Source organism: Cyprinus carpio, chromosome B14 (genome assembly GCF_018340385.1).
Source record: "Cyprinus carpio isolate SPL01 chromosome B14, ASM1834038v1, whole genome shotgun sequence".
Classification (NCBI taxonomy): domain Eukaryota; kingdom Metazoa; phylum Chordata; class Actinopteri; order Cypriniformes; family Cyprinidae; genus Cyprinus; species Cyprinus carpio.
In genome coordinates, this window is record NC_056610.1 from 18855430 (window position 1) to 18872088 (window position 16659).

At 37.3% G+C, this 16659-nt stretch overlaps 1 protein-coding gene across 1 annotated transcript in view; it reads left to right on the forward strand.

Moving 5' to 3' along the window:
• The window catches only part of LOC109102182 (glutamate receptor 1-like), a 69136-nt gene that overhangs the window by 9387 nt on the left and 43090 nt on the right, over positions 1 to 16659 (forward strand). The window contains exons 6-7 of the mRNA XM_042738372.1: positions 8490 to 8729; positions 16344 to 16528. Coding sequence (XP_042594306.1) covers positions 8490 to 8729; positions 16344 to 16528 — 425 coding nt within the window. The remainder of the gene's footprint in view (positions 1 to 8489; positions 8730 to 16343; positions 16529 to 16659) is intronic.

Genomic DNA, 16659 nt, shown 5'->3' on the forward strand with positions numbered 1-16659 from the left:
TTTTTTTTTTTTACCAACCATAAACATTTGCATTCTTCCAGTGATATGGATGCAAAACTGCACTTAAAATACTTTAATAGACCAGCACTGTCATTGATCTTATGCTACTGCTACTGAATTTATTTTCACTGAATTGATTGTGAGCTTACTGTCTGAATTGAACATGATAAAAGAGAGAAAGTCTTGGCTTCCAAGAAATAATAAATTGACCACACATCCTTCTATTTCTATTGCTTCCTCAAGTACAAAAGAAGTACAAAAAGAATCAAAATGGAATCAGAACCAAATTCCTTAAGGTTCCAATACTTACTAAGATGTGTGTTTGTGGGTCAGTCTGCTGTCTCTTAAGATGTCTTGTTAATGGACTGTTTTTTTTTTCAATTATCAGCTTAATTAGGCATTAAGATGCTATTGTTCCTTTACACTGGTGAAACAAAGTACGGAAGACAAAGAAAGAGACCAGCCCTCTCTCTGACTTCAGACGACATCTGCATCTTTTATCCTCTGCAGCTCTGCTTAAGCACAAGAGCTAATACGTGAAACTGATACCCGTTGGAGGATGGTGCTTTTGTCCTTTCCGTGATGTCGAGGACACATACTGAGCCCAGCGGCCACAGGCTCACAGCACTATTAGCACTCTTTGAAAGTGTGACCTTTTTGTTCATCCCCTGCACACCAAGACTGAGTGTCAAGTTTTCTGGTCAGCCTGCCCTAACACTCTTCTGGCCTACTTAGTGCTCTGATCCTTGAGTTTAATATCCACCCGTATGTACGAGAGGAAGGGTTCTCAGCTGGGAACTTATTATTATGCTCACATGCATTAAGGGTTGAGTGTGTGTGTTTGTGTGTGTGTGTGTGTGTGTGTGTGTGAGAGAGAGTGAGTGTGAGGTGTGAGTGAGAGAGAGAGAGAGAGAGAGAGAGAGAGAGAGAGAGAGAGAGAGAGAGAGAGAGAGGAGAGAGAGGAGAGTGAGTGTGAGAGAGAGAGAGAGAGGAGTGGGAGATTTCAGAGAGAGAGAGAGAGAGAGGAGAGAGAGAGAGAGAGAGAGAGAAGAGAGAGAGAGAGAGAGAGAGAGAGACAGCTGCAGAATGTGCCGCAAAACATATCAATAAAAACCAATACATCAAAAACAATACTCAAAAAAGTAGATAGACAGCTGCAGAATGTGCCGCAAAACATTGGAATAACATCTTATCGATCAATACCAGTACTTGGAAATGTAGCTTGTTTCTGGAAAAGCTGCGGTTTGAAAGCAGAAGAGCTACCGTCATGCAGCTGAAAAATGTTAGTTGTGTGGCTTTTTTTAATTAGTTGCTTTACATCACAGTCTGAGAAACATCCTTAGTTGTTTCTGAAATAAAATGCCTATCAACCAAACAATTCTTCATAAGCTCTTTGGTTTACTTTTTTGTTTGCTTGTTTTGTTTTTAGATATCTCTATTAATATGCACCTCTAATACTCGTACTAATACTACAACAAATAATACAAAAAAAAAAAATTTTAAAATTCCTTTCAAAAAAAAACCTTAAAAAAAAATCATGATGTTTATGTTTATAAAATCATAGTATCTTCATGCCTCAGTCACATTTAGCATATTAGTGCTGGGCCTTAATATACTTAACATTTTGCGATGAAAAAAACAATGAAACAGTTAATATTTACTTTTCGGTAAATATTGCTTTACAGTGTGCAGGTAAAGTTAAAGGAAGTATGCATGTATGCAGATCTAGGTTATAATATGCAGATATAATACATGTGCCAAAGACTAGCAGCCACTTTGACAGTTTTTTTTGACAGTTAGTTTTTTCACTTTTTTGCTATTTTATATATATATATATATATATATATATATATATATATATATAATATTTATTAATTATTATGTTATTTATTGAAAAATTCATACTCAGCAATTATGCATTAAAATTGATTAAAAGGGATGATAAATGCATTTATATAATGTTACCATAGATTTCAACTTTAAATAAATGCTGCTCTTATGAAAATTGTATTCATCAAAAAATCAAAAACAGTTTGATAATAATAAACATTTAATAATAAACTTGAGGATCAAATTGGCATATTTGTTTGCTTTCTGAAGGATCATGTGACCCTGGAGACTGGAGTAATGGCTGCTGAAAATTCAGCTTTGCATCACATGAATTGCATCACATAATTTGTGCACTGATTGGTTGGATACATGCTGGTTTGGCCACACAGTTGTGCCACCCAGTATGTGTGCCGGCCCGTCACATTTGCCATTGAGGTGAATTTTCTTCTCTTCCATATTTATGTGATTCACACTCTCATGCTCAGGTTGTGCAGGTGACTCATTCTGAAGAAGTGAACTCTCATTTGGCCAGAGCAGCGATCTCTGCACCTGAGGGCTTCCACCCACCCAACACTGCATCACTTTTGCTGCACTGAGAGCTATTTGTGGCCCTCAGCATGAAGGACCTGTAACTCTAAATACCACTATCATTAAAGGCAATCACAGTGTGACGTGGTTATCGTCACGCTGTTTGAAAACAACTAAATCTAAACAGAGACGATATGTACTGGACAGACTGACTTTATAGACCTGTATAGAGATGGTTGTTGGAAATTGATCAAATGTGTTTGTGTGGCTTTTAAATAATGCTTTAGGGCCACAGCACAGTAACTCTTAATGTAAGCCACCAGCCAGGTCAATTTAGTTGTTTTTATGAAATGACACAAACATCACACTGAAGCTTAAACTGTCAATATTGTATTCTCTTTTATTGCGTCAGACATGATGGACAAAATCAGATGCAGTACTTGGGCTATTTGTTATGTTAGGGAACTAGAAAAAAAAAATGTCTTTCTGAGGTCGCCTCTGGCTTTCACTAAATTGGTTTGTTCTCCTGTTGCAGGAGTGATAACAGCCGTTTCAGCCCTAAGAGGCCTTGTCAGCAGACCGGTTTAGAACATGACTGCCGTTACACAAATTTCTCATGATCCTCTTTTGCACTCTCATTGAAGAGCAGAAATGATTCTATTGCAGTGAAAATACATGAAACTTCTGGATCATGTCAAGTGTAGAGGTTCAAATAATTAATAGATTGTAAAAATAATTTTTATAATGTAATTAGTCAGCATGAAAACAAAATTCCTATTTTATGAAATGTTGCAGTGTTTATTATGAATAAGTTATTTATATTATAATATTTTAAATAATATTTAACAAAACATTCTGTGATGTAATTTAAATATTATTATGTACCAAATATGAATATTATTATATATTATTTATTTATTAATAAGTATTATTATTGTTATCATTATTATATTTGAAAAAATACAATATATATACATTATTACATTATACATAAATGAAAATATATGAAATATTACAGACAGCCTTGAGGATGTCCATTCCTTTTCAAACAAAAGCATTCTGACATTTGTAAACCATCAGCCATTGTGACTGAATAGAAGTATCACAGGACATGAGAAAAAACAATGAGTACATGCAAATGATGAGAAGCCCTGTCTTATGTTGTCATAGCATGCACATACTGTGTTTGTAAAGGTTGAATTCCTTGGAAATAACACATTATGTATAGCTGACCTAGTACTTTCAACTTAGGGCATAAATACAACAGGATGCAGGAGTGATTATTAGTATATGTTCCCTTGAGTGCCCACAGCCATGCGCTCCGCTGTGTAGGGTTATGCCGTGTAACTCCCATCAATGAGTATGGACAGGCTTATGTGAGTCCTTATGTCTGTGTGTGTGTGTGTGTGTGTGTGTGTGTGTGTGTGTGTGTGAGAGAGAGAGGGAGAGAGTGTGAGAGACAGAGAGAGAGACGACTCTGGTGATATTTGCAGATGCTTGTCTGTATGTAATTACTCTGGTGATATTTGCAGATGCTTGTGTGTAGTAAGAGTGAGATTGCTGAATTATTTTGAGTGTGTGTGTGTGTGTGGGTGTGGGTGTGGGTGTGTTTTATATTTAAACTGTGAGGCATGTAGCTTGTGTGTGTATGTTAGAGTGTGCCGAAGGATATGATGTGTGTGTGAGTGTTTATACAGAGGACTGGAGGCCAAAAGAGCGAGAAGAGCACCTCATTAAAGCAGTGGATGTGGATGGAAGAGGTGGAGCTTGGTGTCCTTTAAAATTCAGTTCACTGCACAGTTATTCAAATAATCCATACACCGACATGTTATCGGGCATCAACATAGACCAAATAACAACACATGAAAGGGCACACAGGCTCCAAATAATCCACAGGTTTTCTGCTCATGATTGGAGGGGAGGAGAAAAGAGAAATAGTGAGTGAGTGAAACAGATTGAGAAGGAAATGGCTATTTAGTCTCCACAGTTCTCCTGAGGGAGTCTACCTGCGACTGCTCTCAGACTGCAGTTTAAAGCAGTTTACTCCATAGTGCTGCCTGGCAAGAACCTCTCAGACACACTGTCGCTTAAATAGACTGGACTCACACATATTAGGTGGAACTGATGTAATTTAGCATGAGCAAAAACAGAAACGCTAGAAAGCCAGTTCAGCAGCCCAGCTACAACAAATATACGGTTTCTTCATGTTTGTCAATTGATTTTATAAGTAGAAATCTCTCATTTCTTCTGTGGAACATAAAAGAAGAACATTGTCAGGATGTTCTTGCTGCTCTTTTGGTTACAATACATGAAAAAACTGTTTGTTAATTTTGAAAGTTAAGTTTCAGTTAGACTAAAGTAATATTTTTTCTTTTGGAAATGTCATGTAAACACTTTTATGTTTGCATTGTCAAACATAGGTTTTTAGTTTATACACGTAAAAGCTATGAATTAGGCTACCATATGAAAAACAGTGAAAGGATATTCTCGGAAATCCCTGCGTGACACATCTCATATATACATTGCATTCTTCTCATTTATTGTTTTTAGTACTGTACAAAGGAAAAATAACATTTTGTTATTCTGTTATTTATTTTGTTTACTGCATTATTTTAGTGTCATGTGAATTACCTTCAGGGTATTTTGTGTGTATGACCCTGTTCACTGTCTACTGTATATATTATTATTTGCCCTTGTTTTATGGATGCAGACAACTTACAATATACTCTGAACTATCTTGTGGTTTTCTTTTGTGCCACCTACTGTATATTATCTTAGTGGTTATCAGTACATTTTAAAGTAGAAAGTTGATTTTGTTAATTCAGGGAGGTTTGTGTATTAACATTATATAACTTAATTAAATATATACTGTAAAATAAGTTGTTAAATACAGAGGCATCAATACGCCATCCCGTAATACCTGAAACATTGACACTGTATTTTTTTATGTGTTTTTTTTTTTTTTACTGTAAATATATTTTTAGTGTAGCTTCTAGTCTGATTGCATCAGCTTTGTACTCTACGAGTCCCATGACAACAGACAAGCTGAACGTTCAATACAGTCATCAGTCATCCCCACCGAGGGTCTGGTAGGGCCGAACAGACCTGTGGAGATCTATTTGTGAGATGGTGCCAGGATAGCCAGATGCTGCCAGGATCTTTAGCATTGCCAGAGAGCACAGGTTGGCCAGAGGTGTTCACATTGTGTTTTACGCCTCTACTCAGGCTAACACAAACCACTGCAGGTTGCCAGTGTGTTCCTGTCATTAGAGGGTCGGATGACACGGCCATGTGCTTCCTGTCAGGATGAACTTTTCAGAACAGGGAAGCAGATGTGAGTGAGCGAGAGCCGCACACTTCCAATCTGCTTCCACATTATCACACACGTGGGAAGTGGCGGTGGCCGTGTGGCAAATGGATTCCATTTAAATTTTTGTAAATGTGTTTCTGATTAAAAACCAAATGTGTTTGTTATGTTAGTATTTTGGAAACCTTTTACCAGGACATTTATTTTAATACTTTTAAAATGACAAATTACAGTTGTCCTTAATAGTTTTCCACTAATAAAGTTTTATCTAAAGTTAGTGAAGAGCTTGAGATTAAATAAACAAACTGACTAATTACCTAAAGAGTCTGAAAAGGGTTTTTAAAGGGGTCATTAGATACTAAATGCACTTTTACAAGTTGTTTGAACTGAAATGTGTGTTGGTTGTGTGTGTACACAACCACTTCATAATCATAAAAATCTACTAAAATCTTTACCCATTTCTCAAATCGAGCCGATCTCAGGTGCCTGTCTTTTTGGTGTCACACAGACAGGGCCCTCCCACTATAGTTTGATTGACAGTAGCGTTTCAGCACAGACTGGACTGGAGTCTTACCTTAGACCCGCCCTGAGTGAGCTGTCATCAGTCCACCATTGTTTCACCGCCGGAGCAGATGTAGACAAGAGTGTCTCCTTAGCGATTGAGGCTTGCTCTGAAAAGAGCTGTTTTTGAAAGTGTAAAAAAGGTGTTTTTTACACTAACATTGAGAAATGTTAACCAAACTATGTTACAGACTTTTCATTAAGACCCTAAAGAATTATATCAACTTGTAGAAAATGGGCATCTGATGACCCCTTTAAGAGAGTTTATTTTCTAACAGTTCACATGGCCAAAAATTGCCCATTAAGGAAATTGATACAGATTTCATTAATATACACTACCGTTCAAAAGTTAGGAGTCATTTTTAATCTTTTTTCAAATTAATTGTATTAATAATTGTGAGCAAGGATGCAATTGATCAAAAGTGACAGACTGTTACATTATTTAAAAAAAATTATTTTTCATTTAAATGCAGCTTATAATTTATAATCGTGATGCATCACAGTTCATCCATTTTTCCACAGAAATACTGCTGAAAATTCAGCTTTTCCATCACAGGAATAAAAAGAAACCAAATCAGCATATTAGAATGATTTCCGAAGGATCATGTGACACTGAAGACTGGAGTAATGACTGCTGAAAATTCAGCTTTTCCATCACAGGAATAAATTGCACTTGAAAATAAACTTAAATAGAAAACAGTTATTTTAAACTGTAGTAATATGTCATATTACTGTTTTCACTTTATTTTTGATCAAATAAATGCAGCCTTGGTGAGCATAAGAGACTTCTTTCAAAAACATTACAAAATTGTACAATAAACACAGGAAATGATATGTAGAATAAGAGGGAAAGAATCAGTATCATGTCGCATCACTCTCAAGTACATCAGTGTGACTATCTCAGATAGCATTGCAAGTTTAAAACCCCATGAGTGAGGCACTAAATCTCTGTTCAGTCAGCCAATATATCACTGCAATTAATGTTAAGTCATTTCCAATGAAGCCATATGCCAAACGATATCAAATAAAGTTAGTGAATATGTTTTGCTAATGCCTGTTGCCAGGAACCCAGTTCAAAAATATGTTGTAGATGAATGAGCGCAGGTTATTATCAATGTATGAATTGACAAAAAAACTAAAGTATGTGAAATCATTCAAGACAAGCACATATGGTATGGTGAGGATCTAGATTCAATGTGCCATATGTCTTCAGTAATGGCTAACACAGAGGGATGCAGTCCCCCACCTTCCTTTCTCTTTTCACTTTCTCTCATTTTCTCTCTCTCTGTCTGTCTCTTCGGGTCCACAAAGCTTAGCCCAGACAGAATGAATGTGCAAGTCATCAGTCACAGAGGAAGCAGAGCTATGTGATAAGAACACCCCCAATATTACCTCAGAGCTCACGGCAGCGTCTGTTATATACGTGTCACACTCATTATTGCTTAGCACCAAGCGTGTGACTTTTATATACAGTGCAGAGAGAACAGTTTAAATTTGTGTGCCTGTTAAATATCACCTTCTCTTTATAAGATCTAATTTGCTTGTTTATTTCATGGTATGTGCCCTCAGATTGAGACAGTATCTATATATCTGACAGATGAAGTGTTTATGATTCAGTCGGATGTTGAAATGAGTCATAGTGCATGTGATGAAGGCCAGTGGTCACAGACACGCACACACAAAAACACACATGCTGGAGGAGCTGGCACCCTGCACTGCTTATGGGCTTGCATTGTGGGGCAGGCAGTTTGGGTGATGGCCATGCCTATCGCTCCTGCTCCCCCTGTGCCCCTCAGGCGGCCCCTGCTGGGATTTGGGCCTTGGGCAGCGAACAGACTGCAACTTCAATCTGTTTAGTTGCAGGGACTGAAACGTGAGGCCCGAAGCCACAGTGAAAAATAACCTCGGCCAGGGCAAAGATAGCAACAGCAGAGTATGATACAGCATTAAAATACACAGGGAAACCTGGTTCAAAACAGATTGAGGCCATTTTGCCACCAACAGACAGAGGAAAATATATTCAACATTCAAAGCAGCAGAGATAGAAAAGCGCCCTGCTGTTTGGTAAATGTCAGCGAGACCCTTTGTGCGCATTGATTATCTGGCCCTTCAGAAACTTCATCCGCACCATTTCCAGTCCAGTGATGCATATAGAAACATTTACTAATTGCTTCTCAGAAGTGAATAATAAAGCCAGCGCGATGTTAACAATAAGACGTGAATGATGTCTGTGTTGTAAATCGTGTTCTGTTGTCTTCTCCAGTCTGTTCGCAGTTCTCCAAAGGAGTGTACGCCATCATTGGCGTGTATGACAGGAAGACTGTCAACATGTTGATGTCGTTCTGCGGTGCACTGCACGTCTGCTTTGTGACGCCCAGCTTCCCCATGGAAAACTCCAACCAGTTTGTCATCCAGCTGAGACCCGAACTGCAGGATGCCCTGGTGGGCGTAATCGAGCACTACAAGTGGTCCAAGTTCGTCTACATGTACAGCTCGGATTCTGGTGAGACCTGCTTTTAAAGATCTAAATTTTTTTTTTTTTTTTTTTGGGGGGGGGGGGTTATTAAGAATTAATTGCACCCATTATTAGCGATGTTTATTTGCATGTTTTTATTTGATTATTATTTGATATATAACTGCTTCCATGACTTAGGGTTTTCCAAACTGGGGCTGCACATTTAGAGAAAAATCATTTTAAAATGATAGTAATATTTATTATTATTTTTATTTAAAGGTAATTATTCATTATTGAAATGCAATTATTATTATTTTTTAAAATAATAATACATTATTATTTTCATTATTACAATAATAATAAAAATAAATATATTATAACTATTATTACACTCAAATTAATAATATTAATAAATGAATAATAATAATATATATAAATAATAATAATGTTCTAATATATATAATCGAATTTGACCTTTTTTCACACAGTGTAAGGTGATTGGTAGTCATCATATTTTGGGGTTCTTGGCTTCAAAAAGTTTGAAAACCCTTGACATGAATAGAAAGTCTCTCTAAATCTCTCTTTAAAAGCGCTCTAAAAGGGGTATTGTATATTAAGCTTAATTTGCATAGAACTGAGGTGTCTTTAAAGCACATGAGAATTTAAATACTCATAGTGTAGTGCTATAGATACGCATTTAGCACTTGTTTGAAATGGTTTGTTGGTGCTTAGAGAATAAGATCCAGGTTTTTGTGCTCAAAAACCATGCACTAAATTCACCCATTAAAATTCTCTTTTGAATGTGGCCGGTTGGTTTTCTGAGAGCCAGTATTTACCACCACATTGCTGGTGTGCACATTGAGTCAGCTTTTTGTTCCTGGTTTGTTTGTGAACATGTTGGTGTGTAACGACAGATATAGATATGACTCATGAGAGAGCAGCCTGCTTTGGTGTTGCTGGGATGAACAATAGTGTTCTGATCTAAGTGGATGCATCTCACCCTGCACTTGGAGCTCATTTGTGCATCTTTCTCCATGGAGATCTGCCAGAATGAAACCATCGTCCCAGAGTAAAATGTATCCAGCTGAAGGCCAGGGAAAGAAAATCCTAATTCCAAAACACCCCCACACATGGTTTTATTGTTAGTCAGTTTGGGAGTGGTTTAGCTGTTTTTCCTAAAAGGAATAATTCACCTAAATATGCAAAAAAAAAAAAAAAAAAAAAAGTAAATAAATTAATAAATAATCTTTACATTTACTTACCCTTGTATCATTCCAAACTTGCATTTCTTCACACAAAAATTATTTTGCAAAAAATTTTTCCCTACAGTGAAAGTCAATTGGGTCCAATGTTTTTTGACCCCCAGCATTCATTAAAATAATTAAAAATAATAATAAAAAAATCATACAAGTTTGAAAGGGCATGAAAGTGAGTAAATAATGACAGAATTCTTAAGTAATGAACATTGACAAGCAAGCCATAATAATTTTGTCCCTCATATTTTTGTTTTGGTGGCCTAATCTTTTGTGAAATATATTCCACATATGTTTCCCCACATGTTTCTTGAAAAAACAGTGGAACATTTGCCATTCTGAATAAATCCTGATGGGAAAGCTTCCAATTTGGTAAAAGTTCTTTGATAGACGGTTGTCATTTATTTAAATCATGCAAATCTTTTACATCAGGGAGACTTAAACTATTTTTCTAATTAGATTTAAATTAGAATGTCTAACTAATTTGATTTAAAAGATGTTGCAGTTCCTAAGACATTTACCATCCAATTGGTGACTAACCCAATTTTTACATGCGTTTGGCGCTCGGCGAGTGTTAATTTTGGACCCTGTTTCCATGTACTGTACCATGCCACAGCACTGAAATACAGGGATTTTGAATTTTTTCCCAGATCCGCTCTAGAAAAGTCACGGGCATCCGGTGCTGCTCCCCGAGCAGGTAGAATCTGACACACCTGTCAGCACCAGGTGTGCTTTCCCCCCGTAGCCAATCGGCTGTAGTGTCCCCATAACATGTCACCATCTGTCACAGACGTTCAGCTCAGCCGACCATGATGGGAGCATGACGCGATCTGCATATTACAGGTCTTTTTTAAGAAATGTAGTTCCCTTCAATGCTCTCACCGTCAGCTCCCTTCTCTTTTTGGTTTGTCGCTGTCAGTTCTGTCATTGCTCTACTCACACAATAGGTTTGATGCCACGGGTGTCTCGCAGATGGTTTTATCTTGTAGAAGTGCTGAGGGCTCTGGGTTAAGATTGTAGGATCATTAACTCTATGACTGAGAGGAACCAAACTGCAGGAATCCATATCACCAGCCTCTTGTTGCCTAGATACAGTGCTGCACTGTCTATGGGGTTATTTTAAGCCTTTTAAGGACATACGTGTGAGAGTGTATGTAGTCTGTATGTAAACCCAGCCGCGGCGTCAGCTTCCTACAGTATGCGTATAAAATCAGTCCCTCTGCCATGTGCTGTTTTCCATGTTGGCGTAGTACTCCACCAGTGTCACACCACCCCAGATGAGTGAGAATGAGGCTAAGGAGAGATGTCTTCCCCCGCTGGCCCTGTTCTCTGTGTGCATCGTGAGCCATTTGTTCAGCCTGCTGGGAGTGAGAGCTCCTTAATGTCAAATCGCCCTGCAGTCTTAAAGTGGTCCAGCTGTACTCACACTGAGTCAAGCAGGAAGCAACTCTGGCTCAGATGCAGAGGGGTCAAAGGGCAAGTGCTCAAAACAGAGGCGGACAGAAGCAGAGGAGGGAATAAATATCCCTTGCTATTGCTGTCAATATGTGCTTTCTTTCCTTCGGAATCCAACTAGTTTTGACTTGTTTTTCAAACTACACTGTAAATATGATTTGATGTCTAGTTGGATTTGATTAAGTTTCTGTGACTGTTTACTTACCATCACGTTTGTGCTTGTACCTTAAATGTCCCTTTCACAGCTCCAAAAAGGTAACAAATGCACCATTTAAATGGATGGTTCACCCAAAAATGAAAATTAATCCATGATTTACTCACACTAAAGCCATCCTATAAGACTTTCTTTTTTTAGATGAATACAATCAGAGTTACATTAAAAAATGCCCTGGCTCTTCCGAGCTTTATAATGGCAGTCAATGGTGGTTTCGATTTTGAAGCAAAATAAAGTGCATCCATCCATCTTAAAAAGCGCTCCACACAGCTCCAGGCTCAACCCTGCTTAGCTTCAGTGGGCAAGCAGTCTTGGGTTACAGACCTCCTAAAGCAGGGATGGGCAAAGTCTGTCCTGCAGGGCCACTGTCTGGGGGGTTAATAAAGAGTGTCAATAAAGTAGAAAGCACCAGTGAAAATGAAAAGAATGTCTGTGTCTGGCACTGTATGCATTGCATTCTACAAAAAAGCCCTCTGAAACTTGCCACAATCCAAAGCTCTGTGACCTGTTGTCAGTGTAGTTAACCTAGGGTTAACTAGGCTAACCACTTCATGTCATCTACTCATTAAACTGACAGGTGAGGCACTGCAAAAAGACGTCATTGTAATACTGCACACTATGGATGACACATTTGTTTTTTTAAGCCATTTTCATAGATTTATTGTTACATTATCAGATAGAAAAATACACAGATTTGACCAGGAAATGTAAAACAGTTTTGTGTGAGTGAGAGACTGAAATGAAAATCATTATTCACTGATAATCTTCCCCTTTGGTGGTTGTTATTTGCTGCTACTGAATCATCAGTTGTGGAAAGAGTACTGAAAATTACTAAATAACAACAAAAACTACTGGCATCAAACAGTACTTAAAGGGGTAATAAAAAGCACAAGTACCAAAACAGTACTTAAGTAAAAGTACAAATTACTTCTCTCAAACACTACTCAGAGTACTAGTTACTAGTTACTTTTTAGCCGGCGATATTTAATGAATTACCAAAAAATATTCATTCATATCAAAGATATATGTGGATAATTACTTGAACACATCCCACTTTTATCTTATTGACAATGTATGTGAGTTAGTGCTCATGATACTGGAAATTCTGACTTCAATACCTTGAAAAATATCAATATCAAAGTACCAGTGAACCGGAAGTTGCAACTGACTTCAGTGTTGTGATGTATTTCCAAGTGAAATGGATTATTGAATAAAGGGCAGGGTTTTATTGTGGTGCACCTCCACCTCTTGCTCAAAGCAGATTCATGGTTGGATGGTGATTAAGAATATCTGCTTGTTACATCTGACATCACGCTTCACCGCTTCTGGGTCCCAATGCTCTGCCAGACACCCCCCAAAAAACAACAAACTGTGCTAATATACACACATGATGTCATGTAATACTGAAAAATTATAACCCTAACCTTTATATCCATACTGAAATCCCAGATAGCCTGACAGTGATTCAGCTAAAATATTAATGTCTGAGACACTGTGAGCACGGAGACTGTAGTGTGCACAGCAAATTTTTAAATGTTTAGCTATGTAATATTAATTAAATAATGCTCATAAATGGCTGTTGATATAGTATTCTCAAGTGAAATAAGTAGAGGCTTGGACCCGGAAACATCAGTCCTTATGTCATGACTTAAGATGATTCTCCACAAGCTGTCAAACTGACGTCATCAGAGCCAGAACACCATTCCAGAGTGGAAGCCAATTTTCAGTTTTTGATTAAAGATTATGACGGCAGACAATTTTATATTATTTTTTCGATGTATTGACTTGCACGGTTCAATTGTTCACCACAAGACTAGTAATGTGCACTAAAAAGTAAGTAGGGTCATTTTTGATTTCATGACGACTAATCATTTTCAATACCATTGGCAAACTACCACATACTGTATACTGCCATATAGATATTTTAATATTTCAAAATAATTGTCCATCTATTTTTTCAAGGCAATCATTATTTCAAGTTTATTATTTCAAGCTTTGAAATTGGTTTAATTCAAGTTTTATTTACATACATATATATAGATCAATTACCATTACAAAAATCTCAATCTTAAACATTTGCTCATTCCGTGTATATGTGTCTTTAAAATAGGGTAACTTTGTTGCAAAAGCTTACAGCACAAGGAAGCTTGATTTCAAATTTGATTTCAAACTGAATTTAGTTAACAAATATCCCATTCCAAATCATTTCTAGCATAAACTTACATTGTAAAGAAATTAAAGTTCCATCTTTGATTGCTGAAAGACTTTCTGGTTTCAGAAAAAAATTCACTTACAGCCAATAACATTTGCAGTAGGATTTTCATCGGTCAGGCGTGGATCTATTCTGAATGGTTGATAACTTTTGACAAAGTTTAATCCAGGAGCAAAGAGAAATAATTTCTACTTTAAAAGCATGGAGAGATCGTGATTGCACACAGTCTGTGCACAAGCAATATCGGAGTGAGAGGACAGGCAGTTCATTTGTATAAATTAGGCCTATTTGAGAGCTCGCATCTAGTTTTCTGCGATTACATGACTATGTTCTCATGTTACAATAAAGCTCTCGCCACATTTGCAGGCATTCAGAATCTAATCAACAGGAGGCGATGCGTGTCAAACTCATTATCGGAAAGAAGAGAGACGTAGCTTGTATCTGTGTATATTCGGTAGATACTGTGGAAAATGAGTAATGGAACCGTGTCAGATATTTCAGTATCGGTATCAAAATATAGATATTTATGATATTACTACCATGTAGTTAGTTTCTCCAAACTTTGAGTCCATAAATCACGCTGAGATCCATCACTGTCTGATCAGCTCTTCACCTGCTGCTATCGCTCTCATGAACTCTTCTTTTATGGTAGCTTTGCATCCTTTTTGAAGCGTTGAATCTGGTTTTGGAATGATGTGAAGATGACTAAGCAATGATTGAATGTTTCACAGTCATTAACTTTCTTACAACATGAAGGTTTAAGATAACAGATTTTTTATTTTATTTTATTTGTCTTACATTTGACACATTTAAATTGTTCAATTCTCAAAAAAATCTCTTTGTTTTAGTATACAGTGGTTAAAATAAAGTCATATAGACTTGGAATGATGTGAAGGTGAAGAAGAAATTAGTGAATTTTCATTTTTGGCTAATCTAATGCTTTAAGTAAGTGTGCAGTCCCGGTAGTGCACAGAAACAGACACAGTTCTGGCACAGTTGCCACTTCCTGTGATTTATTTTGTGGTCCATCCTACCCCGAAAATGAAATATTTATTCCTGTTATCTCTGCTGTGGGATCCATTGGTTCCATAAATTATAAAGCGTGTATCCTTGTTGTTGCTCTCCTTTTAATTACAGCTCATGCAACAGCTGTGTGGTGTTGCATTAAACAAAGACTGTAAAATTCGAGTGCACGCTTTTTTACTTTGGATGCTGTTCAAAACATAAAACAAACCTGAGTAAGTCCATTTAACATTGCATAAACAATTTCCCATACAAACGATTTGCTGACAGAATTTACAGGAAGTTGTAGAATAGCAGGATATTTTTTATTTTTTGTATTTTTTATTATTACTGGATAAACTTGGGCATGTTCCGTGAAATACTCATGCAGCAAAAAGCATAGATGGCTCTGAAAGTGTGCAGTTGAGTGCTTGGAGAGGTTTTGATGAGTTTGGAGGAGCTGGCCATGGTGCTGAAGTACTGAGAACACAAGAAGCAAACTGCTCTCAGCGGCAGCATAATAAGAGCAATCATGTACGCTTGTACTTTCAGCTGTCATCACGTCATGGGATCATATGATCCTTGAGAACTAATTGGTTCTTATGTGAAAGATGAGGCTGGTGTTACGTCTGCTCCAAAAAGTTGGTAGTTTTATTTTATTTTATTTTATTTTATTTTATTTTATTTTATTTTATTTTATTTTATTTTGTGTACATGAAAATATAGTCACATTTATATTTTAGGAAGGGGTGGGGGAGGGCCCTCTCCAGACAAGCATAGTATTTAGGGGTCCTTGGAATGAAAAAGTTTGAAAACCTCTGTATCAGAGTGTCGCGCCATTAGCTTAGCAACAGTAGGAACACTTTTGAGGGTGTTGGATGTTGCAGACAGTGAGGCAGCACTTCAGGTTTTGAGACAGTTTGTGTCTTGTTGTGTTGAAATATTACTGGCTTTAATGGCTATTGTAATAGCGCATTATTTTTGAATCAGAGGGATTTTTGTTGGTGTCTAGGGAGAAAGCTGATTGGTCCCTCGGTGTTGCACACATGCATCCACCATCTTTGAATCCAATGCCAAGATCAATGTCTTCACTAATCGAACCCCATTTCCTGTCTGTGAACAGTGTGGCTCTCACTCTCCACTGTCTGTATCGTCCTGGCAGGTTTTACTGAATTCACAGCCAATAAAGTGGCATTCAGATGGTCAGAGGTGCCTGGAGATAACAGAGTGTCGATATTATAGTCCTCCAAGCTCCTGAGCTGCTTCAGAATGACTTTCTAATGAATTAACCTACCAGAATGTCATTATTTACACATTGCATTTCACAAAACGTGTCACATTAAGTAGTTCTTCCTTCAAATACATATAAATTAAGGTACTCAATATTTCAAATTAAATGCAGTTAACTTGTTTGTCTAGTACAAAATAAAAATCTCAAGTTCTACTAAAAATTATAATTTTGATGCAGCTGATTACCTCAGCTTTTTGGAATTCTGCTTGCCTAATTTTGGTCGTTTGTATTCTAGGACTGTCAGTTCTGCAGAAGGTTCTGGACACAGCAGCGGAGCATAACTGGCTGGTGACCTCTGTGAATGTTGAGACAATGACAGAAGCATCCTTCCTCAAAGTGTTCCAGGACCTGGACAAAAGGAAGGAGGGCCAAATCATCATCGACTGTGAGCTAGAGAGACTCACCTCCATCCTGAAGAAGGTAATTGGCTCTTACCAGTCTTATTATAGTCATACATGCTGCCAGGCACTCCAAATTAATGAGGAATCAATTTTTGGATCCAAATTGAGATTGTTCTTTGCTCTAAATGTACTAAGACCACTTAAATACGT